Source organism: Carex rostrata, chromosome 18 (assembly GCF_964058835.1).
Source record: "Carex rostrata chromosome 18, lpCarRost1.2, whole genome shotgun sequence".
Taxonomy (NCBI): Eukaryota; Viridiplantae; Streptophyta; class Magnoliopsida; order Poales; family Cyperaceae; genus Carex; species Carex rostrata.
This window is the reverse complement of record NC_135935.1, coordinates 15,004-34,183: the sequence shown is the minus strand read 5'-3', so window position 1 is coordinate 34,183 and position 19,180 is coordinate 15,004. Positions and strand designations below refer to the sequence as shown.

At 39.8% G+C, this 19,180-nt stretch overlaps 1 protein-coding gene across 1 annotated transcript; it reads left to right on the top strand.

Moving 5' to 3' along the window:
• Positions 1-6,256: 6,256 nt before the first annotated feature.
• Positions 6,257-16,202, top strand: LOC144569759 (uncharacterized). The gene is made up of 5 exons (XM_078320228.1): positions 6,257-6,463; positions 12,516-13,975; positions 14,117-14,465; positions 14,586-15,264; positions 15,952-16,202. The coding sequence occupies exons 1-5, from the start codon at positions 6,257-6,259 to the stop codon at positions 16,200-16,202; spliced, it is 2,946 nt and encodes a 981-aa protein (XP_078176354.1).
• Positions 16,203-19,180: the final 2,978 nt, after the last annotated feature.

Sequence of the window (19,180 nt, the reverse complement as noted above, 5' to 3'; positions counted from 1 at the left end):
CAGTCCCATTTTCAAAGGCACAATTATGCAAAATTGATGTATTTTCGGTTTGGGAAGAAAGGATATGGCTTTAGTTGCTTGAAGATGTGCCTGCTGGACAATTTCTTAAATTTTTTGAATGGGATTTCTTATTTTTTTTTATTTTTGAATTTGTATAATAGCAGCCCAATAAAGCCCAGCGAGCCAGCTCGTCAGCTCGCGAGCTAGCTCGGGCTGGCTTGTCACAAGCTGAGCCAGGGATTTTGGCTCGAGTGACCTAGGTCCAGCTCGCTCGGTCCAAGCTCGGGCCAAAATAAACGAGCTGAGCTAAGGCCCAGCTCGGCTCGAGCCAGCTCGTTTACAGCCCTAATTGCAACAATTTGAAGCTGAGTGTTTTAGTTATCTTTTATTCTATGGGAAATTTTACCACTTATTAACAGTTGAAAAAAAAATGTATGCATTAGATGAGATTTGAAACTAATTAATAATATATGTTACAAAAAATATATATGAAAGATATTCAATTTTATTTTATTTAATATGACGACTTTCTTTACCTTTCAAATCTCGAAAATTATTGTTCAGAATGCATATTAAATTTTGGATGTATTCAAGATTTATTTATTATTATTAACTTTAGGATGTGCCCATTTTGTATCGTTACATATTTTACAACAGAAATTTTGCACCGTTTACTCCGATTGCAATTACTTTTTTCTAGTAAAAAAAGCCAGCAAAGCATTCTATGTTCTTTGTTTACCCTTCTTAGATAAAATAGAGCTTAAAATAAAAAATAAATTATTAATGATGATACCCAATTGCTGTGTCCTATTATTGTTTTTTTATCCGGCAAAAGCCATATGACCACTGTTAGTGCATTCATGCTATTCTAAAACCACTTAAAAGTTTGGGACCAGCGAATTGGGTGCTCAGTCAGATATAATTATGGACACCTACTTCCTTTATCAAAAAAAAAAAAAAAAGGGTACAGTATTCATTGAACTTCTTTTTTGGGTCATCAGAATAATCTATTGATATGGTAATAAAGTAAATCAATCCAGATTTTACTAGTGTCTCCTTTATGTGGGGCATGATGATACTAGTAGGATGTCAACTAGTACTATAATTAAGACCTATCACATTTTTTATGTTGTTTTTTGAAGAACAAATCTAGACAGCATTTGCAATTCAAATCCTTAATATTCTTGTTTGTAGATTTTCCTAACACTAAAAGCCTTTTTTTTTTCCCATCAAAGTATATATGCTTTTGCGGAACATAAGAGCATGGCTTTTATAGTCATTTCCAATCTTAAGTTAATTTTTTTGTTATTACAATTATTAAGGCATCGATGTTAATAATGAGGTAAAATAATGTACAAACATTAGCATATTGTGCAATATACTAACGGTCTAACTTTTTTTAATAGTCGTCACGATCGATCCAAATTGCCCAATGAAAAATAATATATAATCTTGTGAATTTGAAATACCAAACTTTACTTTTTTTATAATTTATGTCTATTATTTTATATTTTATATTTTTTATAGTTAGTAGTTGACTCTAAAATAACAAAATATACTAATATTTGCATGAAAAATAAGGTGGCATTTTAAAAATCCAAAATAGTAAATATATTCTATAAAAAGAGTAAAGTTTGATATTCAACAAGATTTTGATATAAAGATTTTTTTAGCAGCTTAGATCTACCGTTTGGACACAACATTTATGATTCAAACTGTTAATATATCACACACTAATAACAATAGATTAGCCTACATCTTAATAATTGATGCCAAGTAATTTTGAAACTTAAAATTTTTTAGTATTCACCTCGAGATATGTAGGTTAATTTCCCAGTAAATTATATTGTTCTTAATATTATAACAAAAATCCAATTAAGTCATACGTCTCGATGCTATTAATTAATTTTAAGAAGATATAATTATGCGCACATGGTTTTTGCCGTTTGATAAGTGCATGGGGTTTGAAAATGATAACAGCATAGTTAGGTCATGTTATTCTTCTAGGACGAAAGTTAATCCACCTAATTAAATCAATGATTTTCAATTAAGCATGCTTAACTCGCAGAATCTCTTTTCTGACATTTTCCACTGAGATCCATCCTATATTCCTATGTCCCTAGGAAATTACCTGTAAAAATAACTCATCGTGTTAGTGAAAAGAAGGCCTCAGACTCAGAGAGATACTTTCTCAAAAATTTAATTTTATCTTCCAAAATTGGAAAACCCCTTCAGGCTTCACCAGTAAATGTCAATGGGCCGGTTTTGCTTCAGGCTTTCTTTCCAACTGTTGCAAGTAGAAAACCATATTACTTGTACAGAGGTGGTAAGCAATCAAACCGGTTCAGGTGGTTGGCTTGATTGGGTTTGATTTGGTTTAGGTCATTCAGTTAAAATTGTTTTCAGGTTGATTGTTTCATGTTATATAGATTTAGGGTTGGTTTACTTCGGGCTCACTTTTTCTCCCCCTTGTGTTAGATCATTTGAAACCATTTTAGATTGTTCCTTCACCAAAATTGATTTGAACAACGATTGCAGTTGAGTTGTGTAAGTTGGGACTTTCATTCGCTGCCATAGTTGTAATTATATATAGAACAGCTATGACACAATTTACACTACTGTCCACTATGAATTGCAAAAATCTCAAAAAAAACAAACTTAAAAAACATAGCGGGACTTGGCGCATTCAATTTCGAATCAGGTGGTTCGACACAGTAACAAGTAAGAGCATCTCCAACAGTAATTGCTTATGGATTGCTTATGCTGATGTGTCAATTGTTTTTGTAATTGCTGGGTTGTATGACTATTACTTATTTAGTAACTTTTGAAAAGAATTGCTAAATAAGAAATCTTTTTCTAAAAATGAGTTGGCCAAATGTTTAATTCTTATTAGCCAAGTATTTAATTCTCAATTGTTTAGTTGATTATACTAATGTAGGAGTGGATTGCTTAATTTCTAAAATTTTCATAATTTTTATTTAGCAATTAATTTTAATTGCTGGATTGAAGATGCTCTCACAACTAACAACTGTGAAATGAGATGTTAATTCTTGTGGGTTCAAACCCGAATTGACAAGTCAATTATATGAGCTGTTACTGTTAGCCAGATTTGAATGGTTTTGTATGTCACGTTGTGCATTTTGGGTTAAGAGTTAGCTCAAACTTTGATTGTTATGGTTTAGGGCTATTCTATTCATATACTTCTAAAATAATTTGGGGTTCGGTCCAGTTAATATTCATACAGGATGGACTTTTTGGGTCCGGCCAGAGTTTACCATCTTTACTTCAGATATGTGTTTAATCTCTTATTTAGTTATTTCTTTCATTTCATTTTTTTTTTGTTGGTGGTAGGGACCTGCCTGTTGTATGTAAACTGGTGAAATTTATCGTACCCCTCGTAACCTCCACTTTTTTCTTGGAGATATCGCCACTCGATCCACAGCTGCAGTTTTGACTTTTTTGAGAGTCTAGAAGTAGCTCCATCCTCCCTTCTCCCATCCGTCTCGGTCCACTCCGTCTCAATCAATCTAAACAGTGTTTTTATTTAATGGATCTGGTCACCACTTCAGGTTGCTACTCTCTCGTCTCAACTTACTGAGTTCTAATGGGAGGCTGTGATTTCGCTCATCTTATATGTAATCTCTACTATCTATATATAAAAATAAGGTACGTGTTTTTATGGTTGTTGCTGATGACGAGATTGCAGAGAGTTGTCTCCTTCCTCCTCTCTTCTTCTTCTTCTTCTTTCCCTTCTTCTTCCATCTCTTTGAGTGGTGACTGTCTTGGGCCGGTTGATTCAGTTTCCGATCTGGTTTGATTCAGTGCCTTCTCAGCTGAGTGGTGATTGTTCCAGTCCGATTAGATTCAGTGCCATTTTCTTCCTCCTCTCAAAGTGGTGATTGTCTTGGTCCGGTTGATAGATCTAAATTATATACATATTCGATCTGATTTTTATCACAAAATAACACCAAATATCTTGTATTTTGAATATAAAGTGAATAGAATATACCTAGAATCAAGTTACTGTGTTTGCTTGGTTTTAACTTGCAGGAACTGAAGAAAAATGCTCAGTGCGGACACACGGTTTGCGATATGGCCACAATAAGTATTTAGATGGAGCCTGATTCCATAACTTTTGACTCGTAACTCTGATTTAGGCTTGCGACCACTTTTTGGAAAGCTAGGAAGAAGATCTACAACATGATAAACTAAAAAAAGGAAATTTGGAGTTAGTAGGACGCACTAAACTCGCAGACAGCCAAAATTACACGTTTTCAACACGGTTTCTATTTTTGGCGCACCAAGGACACGTTTTTACAGCCAAGTGTGGACAAGGCAATCCTGGGAAACAATCCAAACATATCACCCACTAACTCCACTTCCTAGGCTCTTAATTGGGCATGGTACTTGGCTATAAAAGAGGGGGTTCATTCTACATCAAGAATCATCTCTTCCCATCCATTATCTCATTCTCTCTCTCCATACATAGCGATAAATTCTGAAGTAAGGAAAGCTTTCAAGCAAGGAGAAGAAGGGTTTCATGAGCAAGAAGTCGGCAAGATTGAGGATTTTGATCCAATAAAGGGTGTAATCATTTCTTTATTTCATTTCTTCTTACTTTGCCAACTTTTTGTAATAGATCTCTCTATGAGGGAGTAGTTCTCTCTCTAGGGGTTTAGGTCAATGCATGAACTTGTTTAATTGTATCTTATTCGGTTATTTGTCTTTGTTATGATTGTTTATTGGGATTTGATGTTAATTTCTGTGATTTATCATTTGTGTTAATTACATGATTAGTACTTGAAATCGCAGTAGTCCCGTGTTGGATTCGAAAGAACCAATATTGCTAGGATGAGAGGAGAGTACCAAATTATGAGTGCAAATACCCTAGGTTTGGATTAGGATCTAACCAATTTGTAATCTAAGTCGGAACTACAAAAATTAAGGTTAGGAATTTGGTGAAGGACCTAACCGTGAAGGCAAACCCTAATTAGGACATCTCAAATCGAATCGGGTATTGGTATGAAGGACTTAATCGTGAAGTATCAATATTTGAGGAGAGAAGAAACTAACAAGAGCTTATGGTCTAAGTAGCTAGGGTGAATGACCTAACCGTGAAGTCCGAATTACTTAGACACGTTATTAATTCACGAAAGTGACTCTTAATGACATATTAGGTTAGAAACCTCATCAAATCATACATGAACTTAAACAAATACCGAATAGATAGAGTTAGCAAGGGAATGTAGACCAAAGACCCCTAGATCTCTAAATCTTGAAAGCAAACCAATCTTTCTTTCCTTTATTTACTTTAATTATTTTTAATTCCTCTCTTTAGGGTATTGAACTCAAACTTAGGATTAATTAGAACAAAACCCCCCCAATTTACTTTTATTGCACTTTACTTTCCTTTTATTTTCTGAAATTAATTAGTATAGTTTAAACTAAGTATTTATCATACTCCCTGTGGATCGATACCCGACAATATACTACTTTGATAGGATTGTATACTTGCAATCTGAACCAAAAGCGTATTTAGGGTTTAAAAGATACATCTCGTTATACTTAAACTTTTTACCATACCCTTTGGACGTATCACCGGTTTGATTCAGTGCCTCTTGGATGCGCATTCCTCTGGGCGGCAATGTCAATTTTGAAAAGAAGAAGATGTTTCGTCGTCAAGGAAGGGCTTGATACGGTGTACTCCGCCAGCCATGCAACTAAAAAATTACTGCTATGTCTACATTTCCAAAAAAGAAAATCAGAAGGCCCACCTGCTTTTTAATCAAGCACGAATAGACTAATTCGCATTCTCTGGCTTCACATGTATATTATTTTCTGACATAGCAAATTAGATGATTTTACAAATAGTGCAATGTATAGATTTTCGTACTTTCTATTTTAATCAAAGGAAACATGTGTAATAGCTATCTTGTATATTGTTGGATCAATGCAATGAAATTGCCTACGAGCTTTCACCCAAAAAAAATACATAAACTGGTGAATGCCTGAGGACTGAAAAATAACTCGTGTAATACTGCACCAGTTCAGCTGACAAGTTGTGCCTGAAACTAGAAAGTAACATATGTAATACCATATCAGTTCAAAGCATTATCAGTATTAGTAAAAGATTGAAACATAAAGGAAAGAGGCCGCTACATCAGTTCAAAGCAGCCCAAATTGTATTTTCTAATAATAGTGCAATAGATCACAACTCTTCAACAACACACTCAAAGGTACATATTAGTTTGCTAACATGTCTATTTGCATATTAATTGGCAATGGAGCAGCCATTCTACTTTGGGAGCACGATTGGAGTCAAGGAATTATCAGGGACAACCTGCAGACACTGTACACCTTCACATTCAAAGAGAACATCACACTAGCTGAGGCGCTTCAAGCCCCAACAACTAGGGAATTGTTCATATTAGAGCTGTCAGACGACGCGACAGAAGAATTTCAGGTATTGAAACACAACCTGTCACGTGTACACTTAACACAGAACACGGATGGGGCACAATGAAAATGGCATGGCTCAGGTCAGTTCTCGGTCAAAACTGCATACTTTGCGCTTAAACATGGGCCTACAATAAAGAGAAAATATAGGGCAAATATGGAAGTTACCGGTACCACCAAGAATGAGAACATTTGTATGGCTTATGAATCTTAATAAAATCCTCACGATTGATAATCTAGTGAAAAGAGGTTGGAATATGGTGAGTTAGTGCGTCACGTGTAGACGAAATACTGAATCCGTAAGGCAATTATTTGATGAATGTCCTGTTACAATGCAAATACACGTACATGTGGCAATCATAATGCACATGGCAAGAATGCCGAGGCATAGAAGAGATATATTCAAAGGAAGAGACTCAACAAAGGAAATGGTCATAACACTGATAACACAATTTGTAGTATGGCGAGAACGATGCAACTGCATTTTCAGAGATTTAGATAAACCAGACGAGATACTGGTAAATGAAATAGCGGAATAGTGGCAGTACAGTGCAAGATCAGAGGCACGTTGAAGATAAAGTTTAATTACTTTAGTTAACTTAGTTTGCTTTATCCTTTTTGATTCTTGTTATTTCTTCACATTTCTTTGTTTTCCTTAGTTCAGATGTTTGAGCTTGTATTTCTTTTTTCTTATTTAGTTACAAACACTTGTAACTTTTACCGATCAATCAAATTGAAGCTTGACCCTGTTTCTTGCTCAAAAAAAAATAGCGCAATAATTTTAGCACAATAATTTTAATAATCTATAAAATTTCAATTTTAGTAATTTAAAAAGAAGATTAAACAATTATCAGTCCATAATTTTAACATTTAAAGAGAAAGAAAGTACTGAACTTACCTTGATACAAAAACTAATGCAAAAATTTAATGAACAAAACTGTTGAAAAGTACATATGAAAACAAACATTTATAACCATGAAAAGCAAGCACAACTGTTTACAAAAACTATAAAATGACATAGAAGTAGAAAATGACAGAAGTATGAAAACAGTTGACTTTATACTAAATTAATTCGAATGTTTAAAAATTTCACATGTAGAGGCATCACTCGTAAGGTAGGCGGGTTTCAACGGTTCAGATTTGTCATTTAAAGCCGATTTGATGAGTTTTAAACTTAAGTTCATCAGCAGGGCCGGTCCTGAAGATTTTGGGGCCCAGGGCGGGAAAAAAATTTGCATCTTTTATGTACATTTTTTTTTTTAATATGCCAATAGATCATACAAAATAGGGGGACATAAAACCAATACCTCTCAAAGTTTTTATTTTATTTTCAGACATATTTGTTGTTTATTGATTTATCTCATCTTTATTTACCTCATTTTAGTTTTCATATACATTTCTTATTTCTTCGTGCATCTCACTTTTAACTTAGTTTTTCAAAGACTCATTTTGTGCTTCAATTTTCTTCCAAAGCTTTTGAATATAACTTTTTTGAAGTTTTATTTTTTTTTCTTCCTCTCTTTTTTTGTTTATTTTTTTGCTACCTAATGCATGTTTTCAAGGAAACATTGTTTTAAATTAAAAATAAAACAAAGTAATAGAAGGATAAAACCTAAGGCAGACGACCAGATGCATCGCTAAGCTGCCGGTAGTCCAATCCAGAGGCTGCGATCGACGCCTCGTCTCACCTAGTCTAGATGCTGTGTTGATGTGTCACTGTGTCGGCCTCGCCCTAACCAGACGCCGCCTCTGTCTGGCACTCGCTATCATAAAACAAGATCATAACTCGTCAGAAGATCTAAGTTTTTTAATTTCTTTCTTCCTCAATCTATCGTTTGTCGATTTACATAGAAGAAACCATTTTTAAATTTATTTCTTAGAAACGACAAACTTGATTTCTAATTTCTCTCAATCCCTGGATCCCTCATTTTCTAATTTTTTTAATTTCCCTCAATCTCTCGTTTTCTAATTTATTTCTTAGAAACGACGAACTAGGTTTTTGAATATTTTTTTCTTCCTTCTCGTTTGTCGTTTCACAGAGAAAAATGACTTTTTTTTTTTTGGACCCTGTTGAATGTGAACCGCTGGACCCTGTTGAATATTATTTGATTTTCAATTCCCTCAATCGCTGGACGTGGGATCTCTGTATCAGGTTTAATGAAGGACAAATCTTCATGGGCCAACGACATGAATGGCAATTGTTTGGGCCCTGTTGGTTTTTAACATATATAATTTATTTGGAGGCCCTTTTGGTTTTTGGGGTCCAGGGTCTGTTATACTAAGTGCACTTTTAATTGCTCAAAAACTGAAATTAAATTGCAATTGAAAGTAAATAGATGAGTTTAGAGAAATTTGACAGGCAGGATGTTAACGGAGTTCAACAAAACAAAGGCCTACGTCTCCGGGGCTTTGCAACCCTGAGTGGTGCGTCTTTCTATTACCCAATACGAAAGGATTACAACTTGTGAACCGTTGAGCCCTTACACACCAAGCGGAAAGTCAAACGGTCAACTCAAAGAGATGAGAACAAGGTCTCTTAGTTCAAGCTAGTCAAGAGAAACACTCAATAGATCACTCTAACCTAATCTAAGTTGAGATTAGTGAAGTGTGTTTGAGGTTGTTTGAGGGATTTTGAAGTTTTAAGCTCTCACAACAATGGAGTAGGCTAAGCTCTCAGAAAATTGCTATTTAGAATATTAGGGTCAACTAAGATAGTTTGAGAAGAAAGCCCAATCACCTATTTATAGAGTCAGCTCAAAAATGAGCTAATTGGGCTAAAACGTTACAACGTTTTCAGAAAATGTTACAACGTTTTCAGAAAACATTACAACATTTTCCATTTGCAATTTTTAGGTTTTCAAATTGACTGACAGCTCAGCTTAATCGATCCAAAATGTTACAACGTTTATAAAACGTTACGTAACGTTTTGCTCTGTAAAATCTTGATAAAAAAAAGGATTTTTGAAGATCAAATTTAATTAAAACGTTACAACATTTTGTGAAAACGTTATAATGTTTTGTGACTCTTGTACGACTGAATTTCATAGTCCCTTAACATGTTACGTTACGAAATTTTTACAATTAAATTCAAATGATTTAAAAGAAAGAATCGATAAATCATGTTAACAAAATAGAAGTTTAAACCTTAATTAAGGTCCTAGAAATAAGTAAATTAAGTATGAATCGAAACCGCGTTAAAATTTCGAGATTTTTGAGATTTTATAGGCTGAGTGCGGATGGGTTGACCCGCACTGCGGGTGGGTGCGTCCGCACTCATGAAATCATGTGTTGATTGGAATTTTCTGAAAATTGACTAAGTACTGAGTGCGGGTGAGTGATCCGCACTGCGGATGGGTACAGCCGCACTCATGAATTTCTGTGTTGACCTGAACTTTTCTGAAATTTTTCTAAGTCCTCAGTGCGGATGGATTGACCCGCACTGCGGGTGGAATGCATCCGCATTAGGCTCGGACTTTTCTTGAAATCCTATCGAAAATTTACTAAGTTCCCACTGCGGGTGAAGCCACCCGCACTGCGGGTGATTTCTGTGTTAATATTCATTTATGAAAACTGGCTAAGTGCTGAGTGCGGGTGAAGTGACCCGCACTGCGGGTGGAGGACCCTGCACCGACACCGATTTTTGCACTGGAAAGTGCTGGAAGGACCTACAAACTGCTGAGTGCGTCCGCACTCAGATCCAGTGCGGGTGAGTGATCCGCACTGGGTGATTCCAAGGGCTTATTTGCATAATTCCTGCTCTCTCTCTCTCTCCCACTTCATTCATTTATCATTTTAAGTGAAATTTCTGCCAAGAGAGAAGAAAAAGAGCGAGAGAGTTTCCCGTTCCTCTCAAACCCCCGATTGTTACGAGAAATCAAAACTGGAACCGAGTAAGCGCCCGTGAATCTCTCCCAACTCCCTGATTCGGTATTCTTTTCTCTCCTTTTTCTCTTTCTAAACCTTGATTTTTCTCGATTTCTCAGATTTTCGTTTTAAACTCGAGATTTGTGTTCGAATTCCTCGAGTACTAGTTCCTCTACACTCCTTGCTTGTTTACTTGCGAATCTTTTCCCGATTTACTTCCGATTTGTGAATTCTGATTTCTAGGGTTTCGTGCCAAAACTAAAAGTTGGCATAATCGTGATTTGATTTGTTTAACCCAACCAATTAGACTTGTAATCGGTAGGGTTGCTTCCTGATCGTGAATTTTTAGAACGTTTAACGGTTAATTTGAGGTTTTGACCAAATTAGGGTTTAACCAATCGGTAAATTGAATTGATCCGAGAACTAAAGTAGTGAAACGGTGATTGATTGTTACCAAAGTGAAATGGTATATGGCTAGAGGGCCTAGATACAATTGTGCATCGTTATATGAGATTTTTAATAAGAAAGAAGGAACGGAAAAGAATTGATTTAGGACTGTACAAACCCTAAGTAAAAGTATAGACCACTGAACCCGAATTAAACCAAGTAAACGTATAATATAGGTGTAGGCTCGGTCGAGCAAGATATTGCGAGGCAATTCGAGACGCCCGATCCGTAACTAAGCGGTACGCTCGTCTTAAACAGGTGCGGGATTCTTGGACTTGTTTGATACTTTATTTTCAGGAATTAAACTGTTTATTCGTTTGTCATGTTGAATGACTAATTGTTGCATATTTTGGAATTCATGCTGTAGATTGATTCTTGCATAACTGAGAATGATTTGAATTGTTCGGTTAAGATTATTTGGCATGTTGGTATGGTTATTATTTGATTAGTTCTATTAATTTTTCTTGATGTGAATGAATCTGCCAGGCCGACCTGTTTAGGTGGCTGGATAAGGTAACGGTGACCTATCCGTTGACCTGTGTTTATGAATTTGCCAGGCCGACCTGTTTAGGTGGCTGGATAAGGTGACGCTGCTGACTTATGCGTTGACCTGTTCGAATTTGCCAGACCGACCTGTTAAGGTGGCTGGATAAGGTGACGGTGACCTATCCGTTGACCTGTTTAATGAATTGTGCAAGGCTGATAGTTGTTTGTGAATCTATTTGAATGAAATTGCAAAGTTGAGCGGTATGGCTGACTTTGATTCCGTGTGTTTGCATTTGTGTCAAGTTGACCTGTATAGGTGACTTGTAACCAGACTTTAGGATATGGTTAAGCCAAACAGCTACAGATGGGCGTCAGATAAAGGGACCAGCTTGGTTGGCCATCTGTAGGCGCCTGTAACCCTACAGATGTGGGTTTGATAACGGTCGAGCTCGAAAGAACATCTGTAGTTGCTACAAGCCCTAATGAATTAAGTTAAGCCAAATATATGTTGTGTTTGAAATTCATCTTGGAAATTCCGTGAACTGTGTTTCAGGTTGATTAATTGTTGTCGAGCATTGGCATTCTGTTATTTATGATTATATATATTTGTTTGCATTGTTATTGTTTGGGTTTCATTTTTGAATATGGAGTTTGATTGCAAGTCCAATAATTCAAACTGTGGCAAATTCGCACTGAGAATTTATTCTCACCCCCACCCTCCCGGTTATTTTTACAGGTACGGGTGCGACTGGTTCTGGAGAGGCACGCGAGTAGTAGGCCATAGTAGCTTACCATCTCATGACCTTAGTACATTTTGTTGTATAGTCTTAGGGTAGGCCTCGTGGTTGGTATCCGGATGAGATACTTTTTGTTGTGTTATATTCTGACCAGACTGTGTACTCTGATTTGTGTATATATAAACTTGGTTTATATCATTTAGTTTTGAATTGTTAAGTATAAATTGAATAGCCTTGTAAGCATACACGACGTTGTATGCTTACAGCGGGAGACTGTCGCATCCCGTGGCCGCGGGGTGTGACAGCTCTCTTCGGTGGTATCAGAACTCAAGGTTTTAAGCCCTAACCAGACTGATAGGATACGTGAGTGGGGTACGTTATACTTGGGGTCATCACGGCTAACGATTTGTTCGTTCTATGAAATAAGTGTATGCAAACTTAATAAATTATTTTCTTCTTATTTAAGTTATGGAAGGACGTCGCAGTAGGGGACGACCTAGAATCAGGAATCGCGATCCTATCCAGGATCCACAGAACGAGCCAATCGTTCAAGCGAGTGAGGCGGGATCTGCGGGGCCTGAGGTCCAGAGAGTTGATCTTGGACCTGGAGGTGCGCAGGACCGGGACCGAGATCTAGACGACCGATTGATTGCGGCTTACGAGAGAGGCCGCCAAGCAGAGAGACGGGAGGTGGCACCGGAGGCTCCCAGAGGAGGTCCGGAAGATTTTAGGAGGTTGTACGACTCCTTTATGCGCCTTAATCCACCTCGGTTTAATGGCACGGGCGAGTATGCCGTTGCTGAAGAATGGCTCGCGAGCATAAGTGCGAAGTTGGTTATGTGTCGAACACCAGAACAAGATATGGTGGAGCTGGCAGAGCAGCAGTTGGAGGATGGGGCAAGATTCTGGTGGGACGGAGCCCGACGTAGTTATGTCGGGGAGGAAGCCAAGATTCCATGGGAGTGGTTCGAACTACAGTATACTCGACGGTTTCTGAGTAACATACAGCGAGAGGCGCTGCGGAGAAAGTTTCTGGAGTTGAAGCAGGATGGGCGAACGGTGACAAAGTATAACAACGAGTTTCTCGCCTTATCCAGGTATGTGACTGATGTGCAGATGGATGTGGGGAGGTACCATAGGCAGTACCTGGATGGACTGGATGGGGAGATCTCTATGATTGTGGATACCCCTATGGCTACGGAGCTGCAGACCATGATGGATCATGCCGAACAAGTGGAGTTGCACGGTAAGAGGAGAAGGTTACAAATGACCGAGAGGAGTGTGAAGCAGAGGGAAGATCAAAACCGACAGTTTAGGTCAAGGGGAGGACTGTCGACAGCTAGACCACCCCTGAGACAGTTCATGGCACCTAGACCCCCTCCGAGGCAGATAGCGACACCGGTATTCCGGCCGGGTTTTGTTTCAGTATGGTGCCATTCATGCAACCAGGCACATTCCGAGCTAGAGTGCCGACGCCGCAACCAAGCGTGTTACACCTGCGGAAACATGGAGCATTGGGCGAGAGAGTGCCCGAATGCGGCACTAAGATTTCCAAGGGACGGCAGTGGTAGAGGGCCCACAGGACGTGGACAGGGTAGACCACCATTCCGTGGTCGAGGTACCCCTCAAAACAGCGGAGGCAGGATTGGAGGTCGAGTGGCTGCCCACGCACTTGGTATAGCGGAGGTTGCATATGACGCAACGAGGGCTTTGGAGGAAGGTGAAGGCTCAAAACCGGCTGATTCTCGAGCTGATGTGATGACAGGTATACTTTCTATCTCGGATGAGTATGCATATTGTTTGATAGATACCGGGTGTAGCCATTCCATTGTATCGAAGACCTTAGTAGAGAAGTGTAACTGGCCAACCGAAACCGGTAACCAAGTCCTTAGTGTCCAAACCCCTTTTGGTTCGACTGACCGAAAAATATCTGTATGCCGTAACCGAAAAGTTAGAGTCGATGGAAGGGATCTCGAGATAGACCTGTTGGTTATGGAGATCACGGGATACGACGTGCTATTGGGGATGGATTGGTTAACAAGACATGCCGCAACAATCGACTGTCCGCACCGCAGAATTTATTTTGTAACCGCAAGGGGTAGTATGTCGTGCATGATGAACTGCAGAAAAGTTGGAGGGGTAATACCATGCATTTCGGCTGTGGAAGTTAGGCATCTGATCGATTCAGGATACACTGCATATTTGGCGGTAATAGTGTACACTACTGCGGAAGTTCCTGAGATGAGTACGATTCCGGTGGTGTCGGAATTTGTGGACGTGTTTTCGGAGGAAATAGTAGGGGTACCACCGGAACGAGAAGCGGAGTTTGGCATTGAAGTGGTACCAGGTACGACACCAATTTCAAAGAGTTCGTATCGGATGGCCCCTGCAGAATTGAAAGAACTCAAGGCACAATTAAAAGAGATGCTGGAAAGTGGGTTTATTAGGCCAAACACATCTCCATGGGGTGCTCCGGTGTTGTTTGTGAAGAAGAAAGATGGTACCTTGCGGTTATGTATCGACTACCGTGAGCTGAACAAGGTGACCGTCAAGAATAGATATCCGTTACCCCGAATCGATGACTTGTTTGATCAGCTGCAAGGATCTTCAATTTATTCCAAGATAGACTTGAGAACGGGGTACCACCAGCTGAGGATACGCCCAAGTGATGTAGAGAAGACAGCCTTCTGTACACGCTACGGACACTACGAATATCTGGTCATGCCGTTTGGGCTAACGAATGCTCCAGCTGCATTTATGGATATGATGCAGCGCGTGTTTCATGATCTGCTAGATTCCACCATGGTGATGTTTATTGATGACATCCTAGTATACTCAAGGTCACGAGAAGAGCACGAGGTACATCTGCGGATAGTGTTGCAGAGGTTGAGAGATCACCAACTGTTCGCAAAATTCTCGAAGTGTGAGTTCTGGCTCGAGAAAGTGGCATTTCTCGGTCATGTGATATCAGGAGAAGGGTTGGCAGTAGACTCAGAAAAGATTCGGGCAGTGACTGATTGGAAGAGACCAGAGACAGTTACGGAGATTCGCAGCTTTCTGGGGCTAGCAGGTTATTATAGAAGGTTCGTACTTGGATTCTCACAGTTAGCTGCTCCTCTTAGGAAGCTGTTGCATAAAGGTGTGAAGTTCGAGTGGGGTGCCACTCAAGATCAAAGCTTTGAGGAGTTGAAGAATCGGTTAGTATCTGCACCGGTTCTTGCCATGCCTATTACTGACGAGGAGTATACGGTCTACACTGATGCATCCGGATCTGGTTTGGGATGTGTGTTGATGCAGAAGGACCATGTTATAGCGTATGCCTCTCGGCAGTTACGATCGCACGAACAGAATTACCCGACCCATGACTTGGAGCTAGCTGCAGTGATTTTTGCCTTAAAGATTTGGTGGCATTACCTGTATGGAGTAAGGTGCCGTATCTTCACGGATCACCAAAGCTTGAAATATATTTTCACTCAACGAGAGTTGAATTTGAGGCAGAGGAGGTGGTTGGAGCTGATGAAGGACTATGATCTGGATATCCAGTATCACGCTGGAAAGGCAAATATGGTAGCAGATGCGTTAAGCAGGAAGAGTCAGATAAATCTGGCAACGATCATCACTAGCGAGACCCATCTTCTCGAGGAAATGCGAAGAATGAGTCTGCATGTAAGTGCATCCCGTGAGTTTGCATTGGAAACCTCATCTCGATTGATTGGAGATAGCAATAGTGCAGGTACATCTACAGTTGCCTCGATTATCTTGGCCGCGGTCGAGATTCGACCAGAATTACACGAGCAGATCCGAACCGCACAAAAGGAAGACTCTAAATGTCAGCAGTTTCGACAACATTTCGAATCAAATGCAGATTTGCCATTCCAACTCCGCGAAGACGGTATTCTGCGGTTTCATGACCGCATATGCGTTCCGAATTACTCAGAACTGAAGAATCTGATTTTGTCAGAAGCACATGACTCGGGATATACCATTCACCCTGGAGAAGTCAAGATGTACCAAGATCTAAAGCGACACTTCTGGTGGCCAAAGATGAAAAGGAACGTGCAAAACTATGTGGAGAAATGTCAGATCTGTCAGCAGGTCAAAGCAGATAGACGGAAGAGGGCGGGATTGCTAAGACATCTGGAAATACCCATGCAGAAATTTGAGTCGATCACGATGGACTTCATGACCGAATTTCCGAGAACCGTTGGATGATATGATGTCATATGGGTGATAGTGGATCGGCTGACGAAGATTGCCCACTTCATTCCACTCCGGATCGAGACATCCGGTAGAGAACTAGCCGATCTGTTCTTGCAGTACCAGTTTAAATACCACGGATGTTCGCGGCACATCGTCTCCGACCGAGACACTCGATTTACATCGCACTTTTGGGAAAGCTTTCAAGAAGCCATGGGCACGAAATTGAGATTCAGCACAGCCCATCATCCGCAAACCGACGGTCAATCCGAGCGAACGATACAGACATTAGAAGATATGCTACGATCTTGTGCTTTGAGTTTCCGAGAATCCTGGATCAATCATTTGTACTTGGTGGAGTTTGCGTACAACAATAGCTACCACTCGAGTATCGGAATGTCACCACAAGAAGCACTTACAGGACAGCAGTGTCGCACACCGCTGTGGTGGGGACCCGCAGGTACGTATTCACCTACCGGGCCTCAAATGTTAGAAGAGATTGTCGAAAAGACGAAAGTCGTTTTGAGTCGACTTAAGTCGGCCCAAGAGCGACAAAAGAAATATGCAGATGTGCATAGAAGACCGTTGGAGTTTCGAGAAGGGGATCACGTGTGGCTTCGAGTTTCACCCGTCAGGGGTGTACACCGATTTGGCGTATCAGGCAAGTTGAGTCCTAGATACATTGGACCGTTTCAGATTTTGAGACGAATGGGACCGGTGGCATATGAGCTTGCATTGCCACCAGCATTGGACCGGGTTCATCCGGTATTTCATGTGTCACAATTACGCCGGTACGTACGAGATCCATCTCACTGCATTGATCACTCCGACTTGCATGTCCAAGGTGACTTGTCCTATCAAGAAGAGCCAATGCAGATATTGGACCGAAAAGAACAGCAACTTCGGAGCAAGACGGTTAAGCTTGTCCTGGTCAAATGGGGACGCCATTCGACTAAGGAAGCAACGTGGGAACATGAGGAAACCATTCGTGAGAAGTATCCGGAACTATTCAACGACTCAGGTACGCAATTTAGTTCAGAGGACTGAACTTTATTCTAAGGGGGGGAGAAATGTTACGTTACGAAATTTTTACAATTAAATTCAAATGATTTAAAAGAACGAATCGATAAATCATGTTAACAAAATGGAAGTTTAAACCTTAATTAAGGTCCTAGAAATAAGTAAATTAAGTATGAATCGAAACCGCGTTAAAATTTCGAGATTTTTGAGATTTTATAGGCGGAGTGCGGATGGGTTGACCCGCACTGCGGGTGGGTGCGTCCGCACTCATGAAATCATGTGTTGATTTGAATTTTCTGAAAATTGACTAAGTACTGAGTGCGGGTGAGTGATCCGCACTGCGGATGGGTGCAGCCGCACTCATGAATTTCTGTGTTGACCTGAACTTTTCTGAAATTTTTCTAAGTCCTCAGTGCGGATGGATTGACCCGCACTGCGGGTGGAATGCATCCGCATTAGGCTCAGACTTTTCTTGAAATCCTATCGAAAATTTACTAAGTTCCCACTGCGGGTGAAGCCACCCGCACTGCGGGTGATTTCTGTGTTAATATTCATTTATGAAAACTGGCTAAGTGCTGAGTGCGGGTGAACTGACCCGTACTGCGGGTGGAGGACCCGCACCGACACCGATTTTTGCACTGGAAAGTGCTGGAAGGACCTACAAACTGCTGAGTGCGTCCGCACTCAGATCCAGTGCGGGTGAGTAATCCGCACTGGGTGATTCCAAGGGCGTATTTGCATAATTCCTGCTCTCTCTCTCTCTCCCACTTCATTCCTTTATCATTTTAAGTGAAATTTCTGCCAAGAGAGAAGAAAAAGAGCGAGAGAGTTTCCCGTTCCTCTCAAACCCCCGATTGTTACGAGAAATCGAAACTGGAACCGAGTAAGCGCCCGTGAATCTCTCCCAACTCCCTGATTCGGTATTCTTTTCTCTCATTTTCTCTTTCTAAACCTTGATTTTTCTCGATTTCTCAGATTTTCGTTTTAAACTCGAGATTTGTGTTCGAATTGCTCGAGAACTAGTTCCTCTACACTCCTTGCTTGTTTACTTGCGAATCTTTTCCCGATTTACTTCCGATTTGTGAATTCTGATTTCTAGGGTTTCGTGCCAAAACTAAAAGTTGGCATAATCGTGATTTGATTTGTTTAACCCAACCAATTAGACTTGTAATCGGTAGGGTTGCTTCCTGATCGTGAATTTTTAGAACGTTTAACGGTTAATTTGAGGTTTTGACCAAATTAGGGTTTAACCAATCGGTAAATTGAATTGATCCTAGAACCAAAGTAGTGAAACGGCGATTGATTGTTACCAAAGTGAAATGGTATATGGCTAGAGGGCCTAGATGCAATTGTGCATCGTTATATGAGATTTTTAATAAGAAAGAAGGAACCGAAAAGAATTGATTTAGGACTGTACAAATCCTAAGTAAACGTATAGACCACTGAACCCGAATTAAACCAAGTAAACGTATAATATAGGTGTAGGCTCGGTCGAGCAAGATATTGCGAGGCAATTCGAGACGCCCGATCCGTAACTAAGCGGTACGCTCGTCTTAAACAAGTGCGGGATTCTTGGACTTGTTTGATACTTTATTTTCAGGAATTAAACTGTTTATTCGTTTGTCATGTTGAATGACTAATTGTTGAATATTTTGGAATTCATGCTGTAGATTGATTCTTGCATAACTGAGAATGATTTGAATTGTTCGGTTAAGATTATTTGGCATGTTGGTATGGTTATTATTTGATTAGTTCTATTAATTTTTCTTGATGTGAATGAATCTGCCAGGCCGACCTGTTTAGGTGGCTGGATAAGGTAACGGTGACCTATCCGTTGACCTGTGTTTATGAATTTGCCAGGCCGACCTGTTTAGGTGGCTGGATAAGGTGACGCTGCTGACTTATGCGTTAACCTGTTCGAATTTGCCAGACCGACCTGTTAAGGTGGCTGGATAAGGTGACGGTGACCTATC

Coding starts and splice junctions, on each gene's coding strand:
- LOC144569759 (XM_078320228.1), top strand. CDS start 6,257: ATGTCTATTTGCATATTAATTGGCAATGGAGCAGCCATTCTACTTTGG. Junction 13,976..14,116: donor AGGGATCTCGAGATAGACCT/GTTGGTTATGGA, acceptor GATGAACTGCAG/AAAAGTTGGAGGGGTAATAC. Junction 14,466..14,585: donor CATCTCCATGGGGTGCTCCG/GTGTTGTTTGTG, acceptor TTGTTTGATCAG/CTGCAAGGATCTTCAATTTA.